This window comes from Mastigoproctus giganteus, chromosome 6 (genome assembly GCF_048544385.1).
Source record: "Mastigoproctus giganteus isolate SK-2022 chromosome 6, ASM4854438v1, whole genome shotgun sequence".
Classification (NCBI taxonomy): Eukaryota; Metazoa; Arthropoda; class Arachnida; order Uropygi; family Thelyphonidae; genus Mastigoproctus; species Mastigoproctus giganteus.
Window position 1 is genome coordinate 49,516,023 of NC_143580.1, and position 23,471 is coordinate 49,539,493.

The 23,471-nt window shown below is 35.1% G+C and overlaps 1 protein-coding gene across 7 annotated transcripts in view; it reads left to right on the forward strand.

Moving 5' to 3' along the window:
- LOC150084231 (peripheral plasma membrane protein CASK-like) overlaps positions 1-23,471 on the forward strand; it is a 1,403,586-nt gene that overhangs the window by 1,319,482 nt on the left and 60,633 nt on the right. For all 7 annotated transcript variants that reach the window (XM_090375948.1, XM_090375952.1, XM_090375953.1 and 4 more), the window contains 2 exons: positions 1,127-1,364; positions 18,341-18,490. In XM_090375948.1, coding sequence (XP_090232074.1) covers positions 1,127-1,364; positions 18,341-18,490 — 388 coding nt within the window. The remainder of the gene's footprint in view (positions 1-1,126; positions 1,365-18,340; positions 18,491-23,471) is intronic.

Here is a 23,471-nt window from a genome sequence, read left to right on the forward strand (position 1 = left end):
GTGTGTTCGCTAGTTTAATTGTAAAAACTACACCCAATTAAGGAAGGTCATGTAAAGTAGTGTATCAGACTAAACTAATGTTACTGGATGACAACTGAATATTGCAACTGCTTGTAATCTATGAATATATGTGTTGAGCTAATAGAGAACTATGCTCATATATGAGCAAATGAATAGCCAGGTAGTAATATGTGGACCCTGAGCCAAAGCAATGTGCTAAAGCCTAGCATACAAAAAATACAATAAAGAATATTAAATAAATTATATACATATAAAAGGTATGATATTAATAATTGGCCTTTATGTGTATATAATTTATTTGTTTTTTATTTTATCTGTCTTATGCTGGACTTGAGTGCATTGTAACTACTCATTTGCTTATATACAAATTTACTCCTACATTAGGTTCATATGCTTGGTCTTATATAGCTATCTCTCAATGCTCTAACATTCCATGCAGCCTATGGATGAGCTAATTGCATATGAGCCTGTTTACGTACCTGTCATCACATTACGTGGTGTAAAGATTGGAATAACTTGAGCCCTTGAAATGCTGAAATTGAGCAGGAGTAATGTGAAACATATAAATGTGTAAAAATCGTTTTAAAGTTCAGTATTTGCAAAATGGGAAAATTTTCACCAGTATAAACCTTTTTTTTTTTTTTTTTTTTTTTTTTTACCCTTTTGTAAACTCTTATATTCCAAATCTAACTAACCAACCAGAAATACTCATTTTATCCATATAAAAATGGATAAAAATGACTATTTCTCATGATACAGCTGGCCTTATTCCATTACAACTGATTTTCCAAAATCTTATATACTCTACATAGGAATCTTTTAATATTTACATTAATATATTTTCTTTATATTAGGAATTCTCTCATTTTTGTTTAAAATCAGCTAGTAATTGTAACTTCAATTAATTTCTTTATGGAGTTCACTAAAAGGATTAGCTGTATTCTTTTACTTCATAGTTATTAAGTTACATATGAACTTTAAAATAATGGATTTTTCCAAATTAGTTCCTTTATTTGTTTTGAAAGATCCCTCAGTAACCCCCAGTCTAGTAAGTTGTGATCATGTGGGGTTGGAGCCCACAAGGAATTCTATCTTTCTTTCACAGATATACGTCCGGGCCCAATTTGACTACAATCCATTGGATGATGACTTAATCCCTTGTGCCCAAGCTGGAATTGCATTCAAGACAGGAGATATTTTGCAAGTAATAAGTAAAGATGACCATAATTGGTGGCAGGCAAGAAAAGAAGATGCTGATGGCACAGCTGGCCTTGTCCCTTCTCCAGAACTTCAAGAATGGAGAACTGCATGTCTGGCCATGGAGAGTTCCCAGAACGATCAAGGTTTTAACATTTTTCTTTTTATTTTTAAGATATATTTTTAAAAAACAATTACTTTATATTTAAAAAAAATTACTCTAAAATTTATAGTTTCTTTCTTTGTATATACATTTATTTATGTCATGTTGCCAGTTTGTTGAACCAATTCTCATGTGAATACCAAGGTTTCAAGTCCTTACTACTAAAAAAATCCTCTTCATAATTATGATAGTAAGTATCTTTCTGTAGAACTCTGTGCTATCTGATTATAACTGTTGTTCCCATCAAAAAGGTCAAGTTGCCTGAATAAGTTGGATAATTTCTTTTTTCTTTCTTTCTTTTTTTAACTTAACCCCTTTGAGGTTGCATCAATTATGCATGAATTGTATAGTGCTCATGTTCGAGTAAAAACTTTTTTGCTGTGTAATCAAGATTCACTGACTTCCCATCTCACTTAAGAGTCTCATTATCCCTGTACTTTAGCAATTAGCTTTTAATATAGCCAACTTACAATAATTGTCTTGAGCTGAGGTTATCTGTTAGCAGCATATGCAAGACCTCAGAAATAGTTGGCCTTGCCTGCCTACTCATTGATAAATATCTGCTGTTTATCAGTGGTAGTACCATACCACTGATAAACAGCAGATATATTTATCTCTCTTGAGAAGTGCCATTCATTAGTGCAGTACTAGAACAACTTGCATTAATAATATTACAACATGTAAGAATCTCAAAATATCACCGTACATGTCATATTTCACAATAATTCCTGTGCAGGATAGTCCCACATTTTTATCCATTCAACTCTGGTATGAACATTATTTTGAAATATATGAATCACCCAAAGTGGCAAAAAACACCTCTTTACATATTTTAACAAGTGTTGAAATATGTAAAGGCTCTATTCCAACTGGGAGAATCTGTGCAGAATGAAGGCTTTTATTTTAGGAAAAATGAGTAACCTAAATCATTCTCTGTCAGACAGCTTTAACCTATGATTTCACTACAGAGATACCTCAATACACGAATCGGATAAATTTCTAGTGCTTTGTATATTGAAACTTCATATCTTGAACATTGTTGTTAGTTTTTAGGTGCATCAGTGACTTAGACCGTATTGCTCTAATGTATATTGTGTCTGAGAAATGTGTGTGTTCATGGGCTGAAAAGCCCAATACTACAATGCAATCTTAAGCCAGAAGGCCGAGAAGTGATGGCTGAAAACCCTGCTTCCTATGCCTGTGGTTAAATAACTACCGTCCCAATTGAAGAAACCTTTAGAAATTTCTCCAGCCATCAATGGGATTTGAATCTAGACCTCTCTAAGCAAGTTACAAGTGGTAAAACCACTTGGAGGACCACGTTACTCATAAAATTAGTATTATGAGGATGAATTAACGTTTCATTCTATAAACATTTCATAACTTACCAATCCTATTGTAAATATAAATGAAGTTAATTTATACTATAAATTATATTTTTTATTCTCTACAGTATTAAATATTACATAAATAAAAGAAACAGTATACTGTAAAACACATTAGCAAGCATGAATGTGTTTTACAGTATACTGTAAAACACATTCATGCTTGCTAATGTGGACTTTAGTCTTACATACAGCAACAGGGTTATATTTCTTTGTGGCTGTATGTAATATTTTACTAGGTTATGAAGCAATATCTCATTAGCATTAGTAGAGGCATATGATGCAAGAAAGCAAGCTTATGCAGCATCAGCCAAAACCCCCCCCTCAAATTTCACCCCTCCGTTCGTTCGAAATATCTGTCCAGCTGAGGCTGAGAATCGTTATTTAGGCTATCAACTTCCACAACAAGGATTAGCCGACCAGGCTAGACGGGTGGGTAAAGTACCTGCCTAGCAACCCAAAGGTTGCGGGTTCGAATCCTGCCTTGGGTTTGGATCAAAATACTGCAAAAACCTTGGGTGGTGCATTATGGCCACAGAAGCCGATGCGCCAACAACTACCAAAAAAAAAAAAAAAAAAACAAGGGATGGAAGTCTGTTCCAACTACCCGCTGGCTAAAGGCAAATTTCCACACATCTATCCTACATCTGTCTTTCCTCAATTTGAATTTATGCCCTCTCAGGTGATTATTCTGAGCAAGAGGAAGAATCCCATCAGCATTGAGCATGCTCAAACCATTCAAGGCTTTATACACCTCTATCAGATCACCTCGCCGGTGGCACCTCCGTAGCCAGGTGGGCAGGAGCGGCAGTGCGTAGTACACGCTTCTTGATTAGACCGGGATTCGAGCCCGTGACCACCAAATACAGATGATGCGGAAAGGTTACGGAATGACCACCACATATCCCCAGAGCAATATGGCCTTAGTTGCTAATGCTTCTAAAAACCAAAAACAACAACCTCACCGGTGCCTAGTCTCCAGACACTGTAATTTGCAAAACTTAGCCTTTCTTCGTAAGAGCAACCCTTTGTTCCATTCACTAATCTTGTTGCCCTTCTCTGTACTCGTTCCAGCAGCTCTACATCCTTCTTGAAATGAGGCCTCCAGACCTGTATACAGTACTCAAGGTGTGCCCTGACCATTGCCTTATACAAGGGAATAATCATCTCCTTATCCCTGCTAGAAAAATTCTTGTATATCATTGACAAGACACCATGAGCTACTCTTGCAGCCCATCTGCACTGCTCAGAAAACTTCATATCTGCCTGTACAATTACCCCCAGGTCTTTTTCATTCTCTACCACTGTCAATGTATTACCATAGAGTTGATACATTACTCTGGGATTACTGTTTCCCATATGTAGTACTTTTCATTTGTCAATGTTAAACTTCATTTGCCATCTCTCAGCCCATCTGCTCAACCTTTCCAGATCCTGTTGCAGCAACATACTGTCAGTAGTGTCGTTAACAACCCTGCCAACCTTTGCCCTTTAACAATCGTCTGCAAACTTGAACATTAAGTTTGATATACCATCATCAATATCATTTATAAATATAGAAAACAACAATGGACCCAAAACTGAACCCTGAGGGACTCCACTAATAACATTAGTCCACGATGAGCAGTGTCCATTGATTACCACTCTCTGTCTTCTCCCCCTCAACCATCCCTTTATCCATAGCAGCAATTTGCCTCCAGTGCCACACTGCTCCAATTTGTCCAGCAGTCTTCCATGTGGAACAGTATCAAAATCCTTTCTGAGATCCAAATATATAATATCAAAGCTATTCTCTGCATCCAGTTCTTTTGTGACTGCATCATTGTATCCAATCAAATTGGTCAGGCAAGACTTTTCCTTAACAAAACCATGTTGTGTCCGAGCTGTAGCTGAAGTAGTCTTGTCTAGATGATCCTGCAGTGCTCCTTTAACCAGTGCCTCCATTAATTTTCCTGGAACAGAAATTAAACTCACAAGTATATATTTAGTCTCCAGCCTTTGTTGTGTCAGCTTTTGATCCTCCTTTGTGAATTGGGGTCACATTTGCGCATCTCCAGTCTACGGGTACCTCCCCTGAGTTCAAAAAAGCTCTCATAATTATGGCTAAGGGTTTGCTTACTTCCTTTGCTGCCTCCTTTAATATAACTGGATAGATCCCATCCACCCCGTGTACCTTTTTTTATGTTTATCCTCAAAAATTTCTCCTCCACTTTCCTCTCAGTTATTACAAAATCATCTAGCTCACTGCCAGAGTTTACTTCACCTCTGGCATTCCCCTTCCTGAAAAACTCCTCATGTGTGAATGTAGATGCAAATTACTCTTTTAGTTTGTTAGCCACCTGAGCAGGATCATCAACAGTTGAACCATCAATATCCAGTGGACCAATCTGATTCACCCCTTTCCTTCCAGAGTTTACATAGGTAAAGAACTCTTTTCTGTTTTTCTTTGCATCCTTTGCCAAGGATTTCTCATAATCTGCCTTTGTCTGCCTAATCTCCTTTGTGACTTGGTTACAGACCAGCTTATATCTATGTCACCCATTGATTTATATGTATACCATGCAATTTTCTTCTCTGCCATATGTCTCATTAGTTCATCTGACATCCATTTAGGCCTAAACCTTGAACAATATTTCTTAGTTGGTATGTAAAGCCTAGTAGCTTCCAAGATAAATTCTTTGAATGCTTCCCATTTTGAATTTGCTGTTGGTAACATCATCAGTTGGTCCCACTGTATAGAATTTAAATACTGTCTCAGACAATCATAGTCGCCTTGACAAAAGCATAATACATGGCTTCAGTAGGAGAAGGGATGTAGAGTTAGCTGCAAAGATAGTAGGATCCATTGACAGTAGTCCAAACTTCATTGCTTTCCTTCCTCCATTAATAAAGAGGACATCATCTTTGAAAAAAGATGCAATTCCTTACCGTGAGGTGTAAAGTGGGGACTATTTTGCCTTTTTATGCTTCTTGCTGCAGATGATATTATAGCAGTTGATATCATACATAACAGTCCACTTGATTGCACTGTTATGTTCAAATTTTGAGTAATTTTCAGAGAGAGAAAGAATTTCTAATGTATCAGAAATTTGGTTTGAAGGCTTAGAAAGAACTTTGATTGTGCAGCCTTTGATTGAACAACCTCTTGAACACTACTCGATATTTATCCAGCACCTTGAAGTATTTTCTACCCTTAGACATTCTCTCATAAGAAATTGACTTCTGTAGGGTTAGTATTATCAATTTCTCTAAATCCTGCTTTACAATTTTATTGACAAGACACAGACATAAACAATTCCAGCAAACAAACCTACAAAAGAAAACACCGTGATGTAATACGTCCACTTTGAGAGCCTTAATTACAAGAGCAAATGCAACTGTATTATTCCTATAGTTATAAATTTCATTCAAATTTTGGAAACATTATTTCATGTTTCCACAGTTAAAAACAAATGAGTTTCTTCAAAGAAGTTCATATCTATGCAAGAAATTTAATAAAATTAGTCTGTAGTAGTAGTAGTAGTATTAGTGGCATGTGATGCAAGAAAGCAAGTGTATGAGCTTATGCAGCATCAGCCAAAAAAAAATCACACCATTCCCTTCAAATGCCTGTCTAGTTCCTTCTTAAATTTATTCAACCTATCAACTTCCACAACGACAGATGGAAGTTTGTTCCAGCAATTAACCACCCGCTGGCTAAAGGCAAATTTCCGCACATCTGTTCTACATCTGTCCTTTCTTAATTTGAATTTGTGCTCCCTTAGGTTCATAATCTGAACAAGTGGAAGGATCCCATCAGAATTCAGCGTGCTCAACCCATTCAAGGCCTTACATGCCTCAATCAGATCACCGTGCAGGTGCCTAGTCTCCAGCCACTGCAATTTGCAGAACTTAAGCCTCTCTTGGTAAGAGGATCCCTTCATTCCCCTCACCAATCTTGTTGCCCTTCTCTGTACACGCTCAAGTAAATCTACAAAAGCACATAAATTGTTAAAAAAGCACATAATTATTATTAAAATAAATGGCTTATATGCAATATTAAAACAATTACAAAAAATCTGAAGTTCATTGTATAGAAATTTATTTTCTGCATAAAATAATAGTAATAAATCCAAAGTTAATTAGACCGAAATTTAATATATCAAGCAATTCCTGTACATAAAGATAAACATATTTATTTATTGACAACCAACTGAATTAAAGGTCTTTTTGTCTAACATATTTAAGATAAGAAATTGATTATAATTAGGAGATAATGCTTTCCCTAAAGCTCCCAACAGTTGTAAAACAGGTATTAGTTCAAGCATGATTTTGAATGGGCTAAGAGTAGAAAACTTGCTTCTTGTACAAATGGTAGTCAAGCATTCTGGTCTCTTGCCAAAGCTATTGGGCACAACTTCTGTCCATCTATACTGTCTTACTAGTATCTTATTTTTCTTCTAATTCTTGTATTGAAGATCTTCATAAACCTTCTCTTACCACTCCCAGTACACTCCACTCAGTGTCTCCTGTGGTCTTCCGAAAGAAGAATGTTAGAATTTTGATTGGTCTTGACGGCAAGGGAGCTCCAGGTCCTGATGGCATTTATCCACTTTTTTCCAAACCTGTGCTCTGAGTTTGCCCCTGTTCTGTGTCACTTTTTTTTTTATATTTTCTTGTTCCACTGGTGTTTTTCCTTCTTGGAAATTTGCTCATATCCAAATAGGCCCTAAAAGGGTGACAAATCTCTGTCATCCAGTTATAACCCTATTGCACTTCCCTTCACTCTTTCCAGATTAATGAAGAAATCCATCAACTTCCACTACTTAAACTACCTTGGAACCTACCATCTGATCAATGATTGCCAATGCAAATTTTCATTAGAAAAGTTTGGTGAAACTCAAGAAGTTGCTCTTCAAATTTCAAAGGCTTTTGATCATGTTTGACATTTGGCCTTCTATACAAACTCCCATCCTGTTGATGGCTCTAACTTTGTTGGTCAGACAACCAATGCAGACATATAGTACATTGCTGCACTCAGGGCCACAAAGTTTATTTTGGGCCCCCTTCCCTTCTCCATTAGTCATCCCGTTTTTATCCACTACGCTTTTATGCCATAAGCTGTAGCCTGTAAGGCCAAAAGGGTATGGAAGATGAGAGAGGGGTGGAATGGGGTGCTCTGTTGATTTTCTGCATTTGAGGCCTTATGCTCCTATACTCCCTCCATGATAAATATAAATCAAATAAAATAAGAGGATCAGAGAGAAGAGAAGAGAGCACATTTGATTTGAACATCTTTGTTTATGCTACAATACAGATAGGAGAAAGAATTCACATTGAAACATCCTTTTATATTGCAATGCAGATCAGATCATCAGAAGACATAATTATTAGTAAAAAAAAAAAAAAAAAAAAAAGGTAGATAGGCTTAGTATTTACATTAAAAAAAAGAGCTTTCCTGGCCTTTTTTTTTTGTGAAAACTTTTGAATCACAGCATGAAAATTAATTGTTCTGGCAATGTTTGATTCAGTACTTAGCCTGGCCAAATCCACAAGATGTTCCTGAAACATTGTAGACCTTAAATAATTCTTAATCGTCTTGAGTTTGCTAAATGACCTCTCTACAGAAGCTACTGTTGCTGGAATTGTTAATAGTATTCTTAAGCTAACACAAACATTTGAAAAGAGATCACAAAGTCTGTACTCTGCTAACAAGTTCAACGAATCTAATGGCTTTAACTGTGCATTTACAAAATTTGCTTTATGTACTGAGTGTAAATGTTGCATTTCTTTTCCAAAATCATCACCATTAAGGTCAGCAGGATATTTCTCTGATAAAGATAAAAGCTTTTTCTCTCCGCATCACTTTCAGACCTGGTGAGATATTTCCACAAGAAATCAACTTTCTGCCAACTGCTTAACAGCATTGAAGCAGACAGTTAATCCTGCTATAACATTGTCTACCAAAATGTAAAACACACACTTTCTGAAGTAGGCCTCTTCTTACATATCATCTGTGTCATTCATTTCCTCCAAGTTAGCATCAGGTGTGTTGTCATCATGCAGTCTATCTTTAGGTTTGACGCAACCAATTTGGCTTCATTCCACATGCATTTCCAGTTGTTTCGAAGTTTTGTCAGATATGTGAGGAGAGTTTCTATGTTTGCTACTTCAACATCCAGTGTGGCATCTCTAGCTTGTTGCAAATATCTATGCCAGCTAATATTTTGTACCACACAGCTGACATTAACACACAGGCAAAAGATGTCACATATAATAAAACTCCATGGACTTCATTTCTTGTTTTGGCTGTCAAATTTAGTTCTAGGAGCTCTTCCAGTGCTAATTTAATGCTAGGTAAGTGAGCTGCAAAAGGCTTTACACATTCAACACGATCTGACCATCTTGTTTCAGACATACCATGAAGAGAACAACCAATACGGTTTTGTAGTAATTCCCACTGCTTAGGACTGGAACCGAACAGGTGGTACACAGTTTGAATTGTTCCGAAAAAGGTTATTGCTTCAGGTATGCATTCAGCAGCATCATTTCCACATAAGTTGAGTGTGTGAAAACCGTAAGGTGAAAAAATTGCTGTTGAGCATTGTTCTTGTATTTTTGCTTGTGCGCCTTTGTATTTTCCAGCCATATTTGCCCCATTATTGTAGGCTTGAGCTCTACAATCACTGAGAGGAATAATGTGTTCTTTCAATGTATCAGTTATCAACTGAGCAATTTTTTCCCCTGTTTTGTTGCTACAATCTGCAAACTTGAGAAATCTTTCTTGAATCTCATACTGCATTTCTTTTAAAAGTATGCATCTCAAAAGAAATGCTGTTTGTTCAATATGGAAGGAATCTGGTGTGGCATCTACTATTACTGCAAAGTACTTTGCAGATTGCCTCTCCAGCAAAATGTGTTGTTTCACAAGATTCGAGCATTCTGCAATAAATTCATTTTGTGAGTCAGGGGAAAAATAATGAACTTGAAGCAGCTCACTCCTTTTCTGTGACTCCTCTACACTTAGCACATGTTCTTAAAGGATGGGGTCCCACCTGGAGAGCAGTTCAATGAGTCCTAAAAAGTGTCCATTGTTTGAATCACCAATTCAATGGGATGAACCAGTAAATGCCAGACCACATTCTACCAAAAAAGAGTACAACATCGATGATGCACTTAAAAAGATTGTACCATTTCACAGCTTCAGAATGGCGCTTCCGTAGCCAGGTGGAGAGGAGCAGCAGTGCATAACACATGCTTCTTGATTATACCAGGGTGACGAGCCCATCACCACCAAATACGGAGGATGCGGAAAGGTCAGGGAATGACCACCGCATATCCCGGAGCAATATGGCCTTAGTTGCTAATGCTCCTAAAAACCAAATAACAACAACAGCTTCAGTTTTGATTGACGCTTCTAAGATGGTGTCAACTCCTGTCCCAGACAGCAGGTGCCTTTCTAGTTTTCACCAAGCTAGGTAACATTCTCTGTATTATTGCCTTTTTCATGTTTTGGGATCCTATAGGAAAGTTTCTGCCACTTTCCATTAGAATCCCAGCCTTCAGCAGATACCAGTGCAGATTTAGATGCAGAAGTGCTAGTCTTGAGACTATTGGCTGTCTTGTGCCAAAATAATTGACGTGGAAAGCAATATAATGCTTGTTTCTGTTGACTCCAGACAAGCCAGTCTCTTACATGTAGTTCTCCATTGGTGCTTTGAAACTTCAGAATGCTTTCTGGGAAAACTTGATTGCAGGTATCTTTTGGGAATGTTTTAGGCAGAGGGATATGACCATTCATAACATACTTTTCTATTTCCTTTTGAGATGGAAACTTTATTTTGATACATCCAATGTCAAGGCCTACAATTACTACTCCCATTTTCAAAATTCACTTCACATGCACCTGTATATCTGTTTCTTTCTGTTTTCCATTTTTGTTTTCTGCATCTGCCCCTCCATCAAAATCCTGTGCATCATTACCCAAATCAACTGCTCTTTGTTTGGCGATGAGGTTTCCAACAGTTTCTTCTTGCTCCAATTCTATAGGTGAGTTCAATGAAAATTTTTTGAAGCCTCACTTAATCCAAATTTAAAGAGCATTTGTTGTCCCCCTTTTTTCATTTTCCTCTTGTTCTTTCTTGTCCTTTCTTTTCTGGCCTCCTGATTTGTAAGAATACATTTTGGAGAGATGATTTATAATTTATACTTTTATATTTGAAAAAAGGAAAAAAAAAGACAATAAGACAAAAAATATTATATACTAATAATTTAGTAGTAGAAGTAGTGGTAGCAGTTGTAGTAGACTAGTATTAATAGTAGTTGTACTGCTATAATTAACGTGTCATTTAAAAGAACATGCTACTACAGCTAAGTTCAAGCAATGTCAACATCCACCAGCCAACGATAAAAGCCATTCTGATTTTTAATATTTCAACAATTTCTAACAATTTCAACAACACCTAACAATTTATTTTCTATACCTTTAGTAGGATCAAAATATCTAATACATATGGGAAAAGGCTTTCTGTTGCCCTTGTTTGAAGCATCTGTAGCAATACAAAAGAACCAACTGCATTTAGTTGGATCATTAAGAATGTCCACAAAGTCTTCTACACTTTTAGGAGCTAGAACATTTTTAACTAACAGTTCTGATTTTGTTCTTCCAGAACACAATTTTGTTGCAATATCAGAATCATGGAATAAGGATGATGCCAGTTTGTTACCACAGTCCAAACTATTATAACTATGATTATATTTCACATTGTGATATATTAATCCATGTTCACATGCTGTCACACTGTCATAATTTTGTTTTTAAAACTAACAAAATAGCTTGATGACTTGTTTACACCCACATTTCCCTTTGTATTGTGCATGCTGCTTAATGTCGAATTGACCATCATGACAGATAGAAAAATTCTTGTTGCACAATTTGCAGTAGGCATGATCCTCTGAAGAAGCTGGAGCCACCCATGCAAAAGTTTCTTCCCACTTCTTTAAGTAGACTTGCTTATACTGCAATTTCTTCTTTTTCTTGGGAGGACTAATGGACTGTGATTCTTTACTCATTCTATCAAAAATTATTCAATGACAATCTGAAAATAATAATAATAAATTTAGTAGTAAAAGTTGCACAAATATCAAATGTTGTCTGTCAGCTTAACAATGTATTTCAAATGTGGAGAGAATTAAATTAACAGTATATAATAATTTGTTAATCTTACCTCATCAACAAATAATCCAAGCGTCTCTCCTAGGATCTTGCTCTCAATTTGAGAAAGAAAGAACTATTAAGAAGAAATAATGCACACGAGTGTTTTTATATTTAAAAATACCAATAATAGCACACAATGTACATTAAATTTCTATAAAGTTCAGTATTCCTTACTATAACTTATTAACAACTTCACATTTCAACATGTGATAAACTACATTGCATCCTTCTCCCACACAATGGACAATGAAAGTGAAAGAACAATATGTTTTGCAACTCCTTCCGCCTTTCTCAAGGTAGGCAACTGTTGAAAAAACATTGTTGCCAACAGTTTTTGAATAGTTTCAGCATCATCTGATGGTTGTATTAGCAACCAACTTTTAACTGTATTTACCGGGATGTTTAAAACATGATTTTCATCATAAAAAGAAGGGAAAAAAAAAGGAAGAAACCTACTTACAGGCAAATTAAAAATACAAACAGTAAAATCAACCAAATAAACGTAAAGCTTACTGGAAAAAAGTAGGACCTGGCAACCCTAGTACTAGCTGTATGATTCCACACACAGACCAGTGGAGAATGAAAAAGACCTGAGATAATTGTGCAGTCAGATATGAAGTTCTTTGAGCATTGCAGAGAGGCTGCCTGGATAACTTATGGGGTTTTGTCAATAATAAATAGGAATTTTGCCAACACAGTTTAGGTAGGTAATTATCCTTTTGTATAAGACAATGGCCACATCTTGAATGCTGCATACAGGCCTGAAAACCTCATTTTAGATATTATGTCAATCTGTTGGAATGAGTGCAGAGAAGAATAACAAGATTGGGCGTGGGAAGGGTGCTTTTACCAGGTAAAGCTTCTGTTGTGCAAATTACAGCATCTGGAGACAAGGCATCTGCGAGGAGATCTGATTGAGGTGTTTGAGTCCTTAAATGGATCGAATAAGCTCAATGATGAAATCCTACATCTTGCTCAGACTACACATGGGGGGGGGGATCATGAATATAAATTGAAGAAGGAAATACCAAATTTTCCTTCAGTCAGAAGGTTGTTGATTGTTGAAACAAACTCTCATATGGTATTGTGGAGATGGGTAGTTTGAATAAATTCAAGAAAGAACTAGGTAAGTTGTTAGAGGAGGATGGATGAGTGAAATGAGAGAGTTGGCTGCTTTTTTTTTTTTTTTTTGTTTGGCTGAAGCTGTATGGGCTTGCTTTCTTGCATCATTTGCCACCACCACCACTACTAATAATAATAATATGCACCTGCATGTTCTGCTTATAGTAGCTCCATCATCATGCAGCATCATCATTATACTTCGTACTCATCTTGAGCCAGCCTCAACTGTTGATAATGTTTCCTTCTGAAATTGTCAATAGTCTGGCCCCAAGATTTGAGAGTTTGTACTGTATTTATATATTTATTTTTAATTTTAGAGAAGTTCATTTGAACTGTATATGCCAATTTGTTTTTTTTTTTTTTTTTTTTTCAGAAATTTCTCCCTTGTAATAATGACATACTGTTACTTAAGGGGAATATCGTTTTCTACATTTTTATAAATAAATTATGCATAGATGCACTGTGTATGTTAAATACATAAATATTAAAAATATGGTATTCTCATTTGTTTTTTATTTCAAAAGGTGCTATCTCTATCATTTAGTTTGCACAACCCTTTTAATGCCTTCACCACCTCAATCGGATTCCCATCTGCATGGGAATCCGATTGAGGTGGTGAAGTTCCTGAACTTTTCTAGCTTATTGACAGGAAACCTCATTTCAGGAAAGATGTAGACTTATTTTATTTAATTTCTCAATTCTTAAATTCTGGGATATCTATCATAAAAATTCCTGTATATTATTAACTTGAGAGAAATTCTTGTTGAATTTTCTCCTGTGCTAATTACATAAACTACAAATTGTCTGTAAGAGTAGGGTTACCATCTTCTGCACTCATAAAAAGAGGACATTTTACATGTTTTGGGGCGAATAAAAGAGGACAAAAAGTTCATCTTGGATTAAAAAAAAGAGGACAGAAAAGAGGACAAATATATTATGCAAATAATAAAATAAAGACAATGTAAACCACATTTACTGATGTTTAGGATTGGTACATTCATATTTGTCTTGAGAAATTATTTCTTTCAATAGCTCTGGATTGCTTCTCAAATATGTGTAAAAATCAACACATGACGTATGTTTGAAATTGTACTGCAAAAACAAAATACCTTTTACAGAATTGACATTTAACCTATTCCTTTCTTTCGTCCACTGACTTTGCATTAGAGAGAATACTCTCTCTACATTTGCATTGTGAGGAGGAATTGCAAAGAAAAACTGGGCAATTTTCAACAATTCTGAATGGAATTCAATATTTTTTGAATTACTAAAATATTTGACACACTTTTCATGTATAAGCATGTTTTTAAAGTCTTTATTATTCATTTGACCCTCAAAAAATTTCTTCAAATTGTTAAATTGGTCAAAACACTTAACATCATCAATTGTTATCCCTTTGTCAATCAAGTAGGAAATAGCACATTCTGCATCGTTCCAGCTTGGTACTGCATCCATTTTCATCCACATAAAACAGGAAATGGATTCCATATGGTGAAGCCACTTATCTAAATATTCCATGCAATTTCTATACAGATTTTTTGTATCACTAGAAAATTTTTCACATTCAAGTACAAGTCCTTCATCATGTTTTTTTGTATAGCATTTCCTTTACTCTTAATGGCATGAAGCTGTGATCCATCCATTTCGAGATAATTTCTTTCACTGAGACTATGACATCTAGCACTTCTGCGGCTGAGTTACTTTCCCTTTCAATTTGTTGTATGTGTGTATGGAATATACTCATAAGTGATTGCATGAACCAAAGATGAATCTCACTAAATCCATTTTCAAAGAACCTTTTAATCACAATGGGAGGTTTTTCTTGGGACAGAAAATAAGCCTGTAAAGCTGGAAACATATCTGTGAGTCTTGTGATGCTTGGAAATAATGAAAGCCATCTCGTCTTGCTGTGAGAAAGGAGCTGTCTATATTCAATCTCAACAAACTCTCAATATTCCTTAAGCTCTTCAGTCTGGACTGTATAATTATGAAAATACTGGTAAATTTTAAAAACAATGTTCTCTACATCAACTTCCCGAAGTTCTGTGGCATTCTGAAGACAATTGTTCAAAATATGTGCAGGGCAGCCCACTCCAATCAAAGTCTTGTTATGCAACAATTTCTTTAATTTTGCAAAGACATTATTCCCTTCTTCATTTCGTCTCAGTCCTCCAAACATTGTATTGCAATTGTCCCCAGTGAATGCAATACGTTTTTCACACAAACCATTTTTTTCAAGAGTTTCTTTAACATATGTAAAAATGGTATCTACAGTCTCGTTAGGCATCTTCTGTAATTCAATTAATTTTGTTTGTAACCCTCCTTCATTTACATCAAAATACTGAATAATTAATGGGAAGATTTTTTTCAGAACCATGATTACTTCCATCAGTTGAGACCCCCACAGTATGCAATTTTATTTTATTTTAAAGTTTTTACAGTAACATTAAGAGAATGATTTGCAAGTACAAAGTTTACAATGGCTTCTGTCTTGGTTCTAGTGCAGGAAAATCTTTTTGCTATCTCAGAATCAAAAAATACATTTTTTAACATGACAGTTGTGCAGTCCATTGATTTGTAACTACTATGATGTTTAACAGTGTGAAAAGCAAAGGTACCCTCTGCAGCAGCCAGATCATATTCTATTTTACCGACAGCTTTGACAAAAAAAATCTGTAACCTTTCCTGAAGAGGCCTCACCCTGAACTGCTTTCTTGTGCTTCTCAGTTTCATGTGATGCTTCAAATCACCAACCCCTTTATTGACTACTGAAACATATGTCCCCATTCTGCAAACTTTACATTCAGCTTCCCATTCCTCTCGGCCCGATACAAAACATTGAAATTTGTTTTTCATCTCTTCTGTAAACATGCACTTCCTTTTAGGCATTTTAGGGGAAGTATAGTCTTTATAATATTAATTTTTATAATTGAAATAATAATAAATATTTTTTATTGTAAGTAGTGAAGCATAAATTTTATTAAGGTTAGGTTATGTTTTACATTCACAACTAAACTAACCTAATTGCAGAAAAGTACCTACAGGTATAAAGATGGATAATAAATATTTTTATTAAAGTGAAAAACAGTATTTTAAAAAAAGGTAAACTTTGGTATTAAATAAACTAGTGTCTGCCTCTTGATTGGATTGTTGATAAGTAAGTATACCAAATTCAGTCGACAGTACGCAACTTTCAATCAATTTGGTGTGCACACAGTTCAAATCCACGTTTTCATATGCTGCAATCAATTTCTAGAGAAAACAGTTCCTCTAACTGTCAATATTTATTTGACATGCTGGAATTCCTGTAATTTATATATCTTTTTCTAGCACACCATCTGATCTTCACGTGTTATCTACTCTAAACCAAAATATTGTATTGCTAGACTATATAAAATTTATATGTGCGTAAATTCTGAAGCAGGCGTGGGTTGGTAACAATCTCAATGCACTAAACTGAGCGTCGTCGGGGTCTTCCGTGTAATTGTCAACACAGAAATTCGAATTGAAGAATCGCCTCCTATTCCGAAAAAGATTCTGTATAACGTAACTCAGTAGTTTTCGTCGAGCTTGCATTAAAAAATGACGTATAATATAAAAATCCGGACATTTAGACAAAAAATCCGGACAAATCCAATTAAAAGAGGACGGATGGTAACCCTATGTAAGAATGATGGGGTGTGTGACAAAATAACATTTTCTTCAGACACCAGTAAAGCAAACAAAAGAATACATTACAGCTTTTGATAATCCACTGGTTGACCACCCTGCTGCAGAATCAGACAATTAGCAATTCATCAGTGGATTCGGCGCCTCCGTAGCCAGGTGGGAAGGAGCAGCAGTGCGTAGCACACACTTCTTGATTAGACCGGGGTTCGAACCCGTCACCACCAAGTACGGAGGATGCGGAAAGGTCAGGAATGACCACCGCATATTCACGGAGCAATATGGCCTTAGTTGCTAATGCTCCTAAAAAAAAAAAAAAAAAAACCATCAGTGGATTGCTCTAGCTTGAACATTCTAAAACTCCCTGGTGTTATCCAAAAGAGAGAAATCAGATTAATCAGTGATACTTCTCTCATTTACCCCAATTCTCATTTACCCCAATTACACAAATGTTTAAATTTTGCTATTTATGCTTTTTCTACAAATTTCCATATTCTCTTCTCCTCTGAACTGGCATCAGTAATTCCAACTCTTTCTTCTGCAGCAGTCTAACAGAGATCATCCAGTCAGGATCCATTCACAGTTCAGTCCCAGACTCACCAAAGAACTTGTAATTTCTGTGAAAATTAATGGCAGACAGATTTTTTTTGTGTTTTTGTTTTGTTTTGTTTTGGTTGCCAAATGCATATGTGGTACCACAGTACTTAATTTTCAACAACATTTTGTGCTTGAGGCCATCATTAAATGTGCAAAAATTGAAATAAGATGTACACTGATTTTTTTTTCAGGCGATGCCTGGATTTAGTAAAGTTTCTTCTCATAGGGGATGCCCATCAAGTAAATCATACAGTTTTTATGTCAGTTCAATTATTAATAATGGGGTGCAGAAGAGTAGAGGCATCATAACATTGTCTTTCTACCTAATTACTGTTACAATTTAAGCCAGGAGTGAATTCTAAGCTGCATAATATGCATGTAAAATATGCATGATTTGCATACATTTTTATTATTATTATGACCTCTATCATCCATTGTGTGGGACAAGTACCTAGAACTTTCTGAAAATAAATCATAAGTCAATTAACTGCACCTGGACCTTCACAGATTTTCTGCAGTCACCTGTACAAAACCTCCAAATCCAGTACAATCAAAATATTAATTGTATCATTGCTGGTCTGCATGGTTACATGTTGGCATCTAGCATGGTATTTTGACAGAGTATAAACATACTATTTTCACAATAGTACATTCAATTGATAGCATCCCTCAGTTTATTTGTTGTTACCATATTGTACCAATGTCTCATGCATTGGTACAATATGGTAACAACATATCCAGACAATGGATGTGCATACCTTCATTCACATCCACTTCATTTTGCACCCTTTTCTACTATACTTTTTTTTGGATACGTCGCTTAACTTTGTATAATGAACTTGTTTGGACTGTTGAAAATAGTTTTTTAAAGATTTTTAAATTATTAATTGCAGCAGTGTGTTGAGCACTAGTTGTAGTTTGCAATTAAAAAATAGTAAATTAGAAATTAAGTGAAATTAAAATAAAATATGGCCTGTTGTTTTCTTTCTTCAGTAAATTGCTCAATATTTTCAAGAAAGAAAAAGCACTTTCGTGACAAATACCTGGCAAAGCACAATGCAGTCTTTGACCAGTTAGATGTGGTTACTTATGAAGAAGTTGTTAGACTACCTGCCTTCAGGAGAAAAACTTTAGTGCTACTTGGTGAGTGCTTTTTATTTATTTATTTATTTTTTTTTTTTTTTGAGGCGTATTGTTTCAAATTTAGACTGTATACTGAGTTGCTTGTTCATAGTTATAACTGATTTTATGAATGTTATGAATTGATATAAAGTATGGTTTACTCACATATTTTAGAATTTGTGGCATTTCCAATTTAGCATTTTTCTCTTGTAGTCAACATACCTAGAATCTGATTAAAAAATAATTTTGTTATCTTTGTCATGTAAATTTTACATCCAACAGGTATCAATTCATATACAGTAAACCCTCAATTTAACGGACCCCGATATAAGAGATTTCGGATTTAACGGACTGGACAAATAATAATACAGTAATGTACATATTAATCTCAACCATATTATTTTTTTTAAGTTATACAAAACTTCAGTGTTATTATTAATTAAAAATTAATAATAATTACCTATTTCCTTTATTGTTTTGATAATTACCTACTTTTATTTTTATAATCAAATTCAGGAAATTGTTTTTTATTCTTTCTGAAAATGTGTTCAAATAGCTGTTTTCCTAGATTACAGATAACACATGAGAGCAGGTGATGACTGGCAAGCTGAACGTGACCCGGGACACTAAACTGCAGGTCTACCGACTCGCTTTGTTTCGGTCTCAGTCTGCCTCAAGATGTCGTGCAGTCATATTGTATACAGAGTGTTTCTGTGATTTCTGAATTGTGACTTTTTTTATTAAATAATTTTGCAATCCTTACAATTTAAAATGGCATCAAGTGATAAAGGAATTAAAAGAAAGTGTGTGAACTTAAATGTGGCACAGAAATTAGAGCTGATTGAGAAATTAGAACAAGGCATCTCAGTAGCATGTGTTTGTGAAATTTACGGCATAAAAAAAACAAACTGTTTCTGATATCTGTAAATCAAAGCCCAAATTGCAACATTTTTCTTTAAAATACAGTGTTGATAGCTCTAAATGTGATTCTACAGAGGGGGAGTACAAAACACATGAAAGTTGTGCAAGATAAAAACTTATTATTATATTACATATTCTTTATTATAATTTAACAATTTTATATTGTACAGCACTGTATATTGTATTAAAGCTTTTTTTTTTTTTACATTAAGAACAATAAAAAATGCCCCCCCCCCTCCCCAGGTTACATTCGATTTAACAGCCTTTTGTCATTAACGGACACCCCTTCTCCCCTATTAATCTGTTAAATCGAGGGTTAACTGTATATATATATTTTAGTTTGATTGCTTAGATTACTTTAATTTTTTGGTATCTATTTTATATAGGATATTGAGGTGTGTACGGAACAGGAGATTTAGTTAGTGTTTTTAGTCTAACCTATTCCTGGGGGGGGGGGTCTGTAATGGTATTCAAATTATATAATATCTAATGAAGTTAATTATAATTATTTTAACATTAATTAATTATCATTCAATACTAACTAACATTCCCTTACCTGGTCATTTATCCGCTACTTCATCGGGGGCTTTGAGCGGATCGATAGCCAGTTTTAAAGGAATGTCTCATAATTACCCGTTTCTGTTAAGTCCTTATCAGTTTTGCCTTAGTAGTGAGATTATTTTGCTCTTTTAGACTATTTATTTAATTATATAAGGATAGTTTTATTTCAATTTGTCTTTTAGTTTAATTTTTGAAAAAAATTTTTATCTAACATCGGATTTGGCAAACTGGTAAGGGGAAACAAAGCCCAACGGATAATTATCGGAATAAGCGAGTGGAGTCTGTCTGGTGGTGGTCTTTCGGTAAATGAGGGGTTACCCTACTCATTGTTTGTTTTATCACAGGTTTGGTTTTGAGTGCGCAGCCGCACCTATTGTTGCTTGATATTGTTGTAGGGTGATGTTTTTGCAAGTCATCCAATGAGTGGGCTGATTCCTATGTCAGCCGGGGTGGGGGTTGATTCCGGAGGAGTTATTTCCGTTTTTTTTTTTTTTTTTTTTATATAACTCCATGGTGAAAATTAAATTCTTACGTGATTTGGTTGTTTGTTATTTACAAACATTTTTTTTTTTTTTTGTTATTTATGTGAGTTGGTTTGCTATTTACATGAATTGGTTGTTATTTACATGAGTTGGTTTGCTATTTCTGTGATTGGTTGTTATTTACTTGAGTTGTTTTGCTATCCCTTTGGACTGGGCCGGTATAGCTTTTCTAAGGCATAACAGCCCGTTTTGTCCTAGGGAATAGCTATTTACATATTTACAGCCTCCTGTAAAGTGAATGTTACCCTGCATCTCGTTGTGCGCCAATTTTTTTTTTATTTTTTTATTATGATGGGTGGGTTGATATAGGAAGCCGGATTATAGTGCGGTCAGAGGACGAGCCTCCTCTGAGCATAAGAAATCCGGACCTTATTTTAGGTAATTTTGATATTGCATTATGATTTGGACATTTGATTTTTGATATTCATAAGTGTGGCCGCTTTTATGTGGTGTTTGCTATAATTGTAGGGTATATTATTTATTGTGAGTGTTTTTATCAGTTTATTAATTGCTTCTGTTGTGTTCTCTGCATTACTGCATATTTTTATTATTCTGGTTGTTTGGTTTCTAATTGTGTTTCCATATATGTGTTTTGTGATGTTGCTGTCCCAGTGGACGAGCTTTATAGCTGGGAAGTTGAAGTGGTCTCTTTTATCATAATGTTTAGTTTCGATATTGTTATTGTTGATGGTGATCTGACTGTCGAGGTAATATGCTTGTAGGTTGCTGTTTTGCTTGGTCAGTTCTATGCTGAGGTCAGTGGGGTAGATTACTTGGGCTAGTGTTTCAAAACTGTCGTGGTTGATGACTAGGACAACATCGCAAAACACATATATGGAAACACAATTAGAAACCAAACAACCAGAATAATAAAAATATGCAGTAATGCAGAGAACACAACAGAAACAATTAATAAACTGATAAAAACACTCACAATAAATAATATACCCTACAATTATAGCAAACACCACATAAAAGCGGCCACACTTATGAATATCAAAAATCAAATGTCCAAATCATAATGCAATATCAAAATTACCTAAAATAAGGTCCGGATTTCTTACGCTCAGAGGAGGCTCGTTCTCTGACCGCACTATAATCCAGCTTCCTATATCAACCCACCCATCATAATAAAAAAAAAAAAAAAAAATTGGCGCACAACGAGATGCAGGGTAATATTCACTTTACAGGAGGCTGTAAATATGTAAATAGCTATTCCCTAGGACAAAACGGGCTGTTATGCCTTAGAAAAGCTATACCGGCCCAGTCCAAAGGGATAGCAAAACAACTCAAGTAAATAACAACCAGTTCATGTAAATAGTAAACCAACTCACGTAAATAACAAAAACAATGCTTGTAAATAACAAACAACCAAATCACATAAGAATTTAATTTTCACCATGGAGTTATATAAAAAAAAAAAAACAAAAAAAAAACATGGAAATAACCCCTCCGGAATCAACGCCCACCCCGGCTGACGTAGGAATCAGCCCACTCATCGGATGACTTGCAAAAACATCACCCTACAACAATATCAAGCAACAATAGGTGCGGCTGCGCACTCAAAACCAAACCTGTGATAAAACAAACAATGAGTAGGGTAACCCCTCATTTACCGAAAGACCACCACCGGACAGATAAGTATAACTCCACTCGCTTATTCCGATAATTACCCGTTGGGCTTTGTTTCCCCTTACCAGTTTGCCGAATCCGATGTTAGTTTTTTTCAAAAATTAAACTAAAAGACAAATTGAAATAAAACTATCCTTATATAATTAAATAAATAGTCTAAAAGAGCAAAATAATCTCACTACTAAGGCAAAACTGATAAGGAATTAACAGAAACGGGTAATTATGAGACATTCCTTTAAAACTGGCTATCGATCCGCTCAAAGCCCCCGATGAAGTAGCAGGTAGATGACCAGGTAAGGGAATGTTAGTTAGTATTGAATGATAATTAATTAATGTTAAAATAATTATAATTAACTTCATTAGATATTATATAATTTGAATACCATTACAGACCCCCAGGAATAGGTTAGACTAAAAACACTAACTAAATCTCCTGTTCCATACACACCTTAATACCCTATAGAAAATAGATACCAAAAAATTAAAGTAATCTAAGCAATCAAACTAAAATATATCAAGCATGTATATAGTCCAATTGCCACATGGCAATGGCATTAACGTAGCAAGTGATAAATTAAAAATAATCAATTAGACATTATCAATAATAATAAAAACACAAAAAATATATATATATATTTATTTATTTATTATTATTATTATTTATCATTATTTTTTCCAGATCTGGCATTGAGATCAAGTAAGAATGCTGGATCACTCAGAAAGCATCAGAATGGTGTTCTGGACAAAAATTTTTGCAAAGAAACTGATGGAAATTTGTCAATATGTCAGAGGCAATCCCCAAGGCAGAATGCACTAATTCCAAAGGTTGTAGTTATGTCAGAGGCAATCCCCAAGGCAGAATGCACTAATTCCAAAGGTTGTAGTTATTGTCAATGACCCTATTGTCAGAGAAACAGGATATATATTGTGCAAAAGGGATAGGTGAAATAAGACCATAGTATGTCTGCCTGGGGCAAAGATGTATGATGTTGTAGAGCAAATATCAAATGGAAACAGATCTGTGGTCTCAAGATTCATATTAAATATATAATAATGCAGTATTGCTAAGAAAACAGATAAAATAAAACAGGTTTGAAGTAAAAATTTTCTTTAATAGACTTGGGAAAAAGCTAAAGTAAAATACGATAAAAGTAATAAATCGCAATAACATTTGGACAGAGGACTCCCTTCTACATTTGTAAACGTTATTACAAAAAGTACAGAATGTCGTGCTCAGCTATGGTGGTCATGCAAGGTGAAAACCATGTGATACAGGTGCAGGCAACAATTAGTTGTTGGAAGTAGAGGTTGTAGTTGCAACACTTGGCTATGCTACGTATACAGCA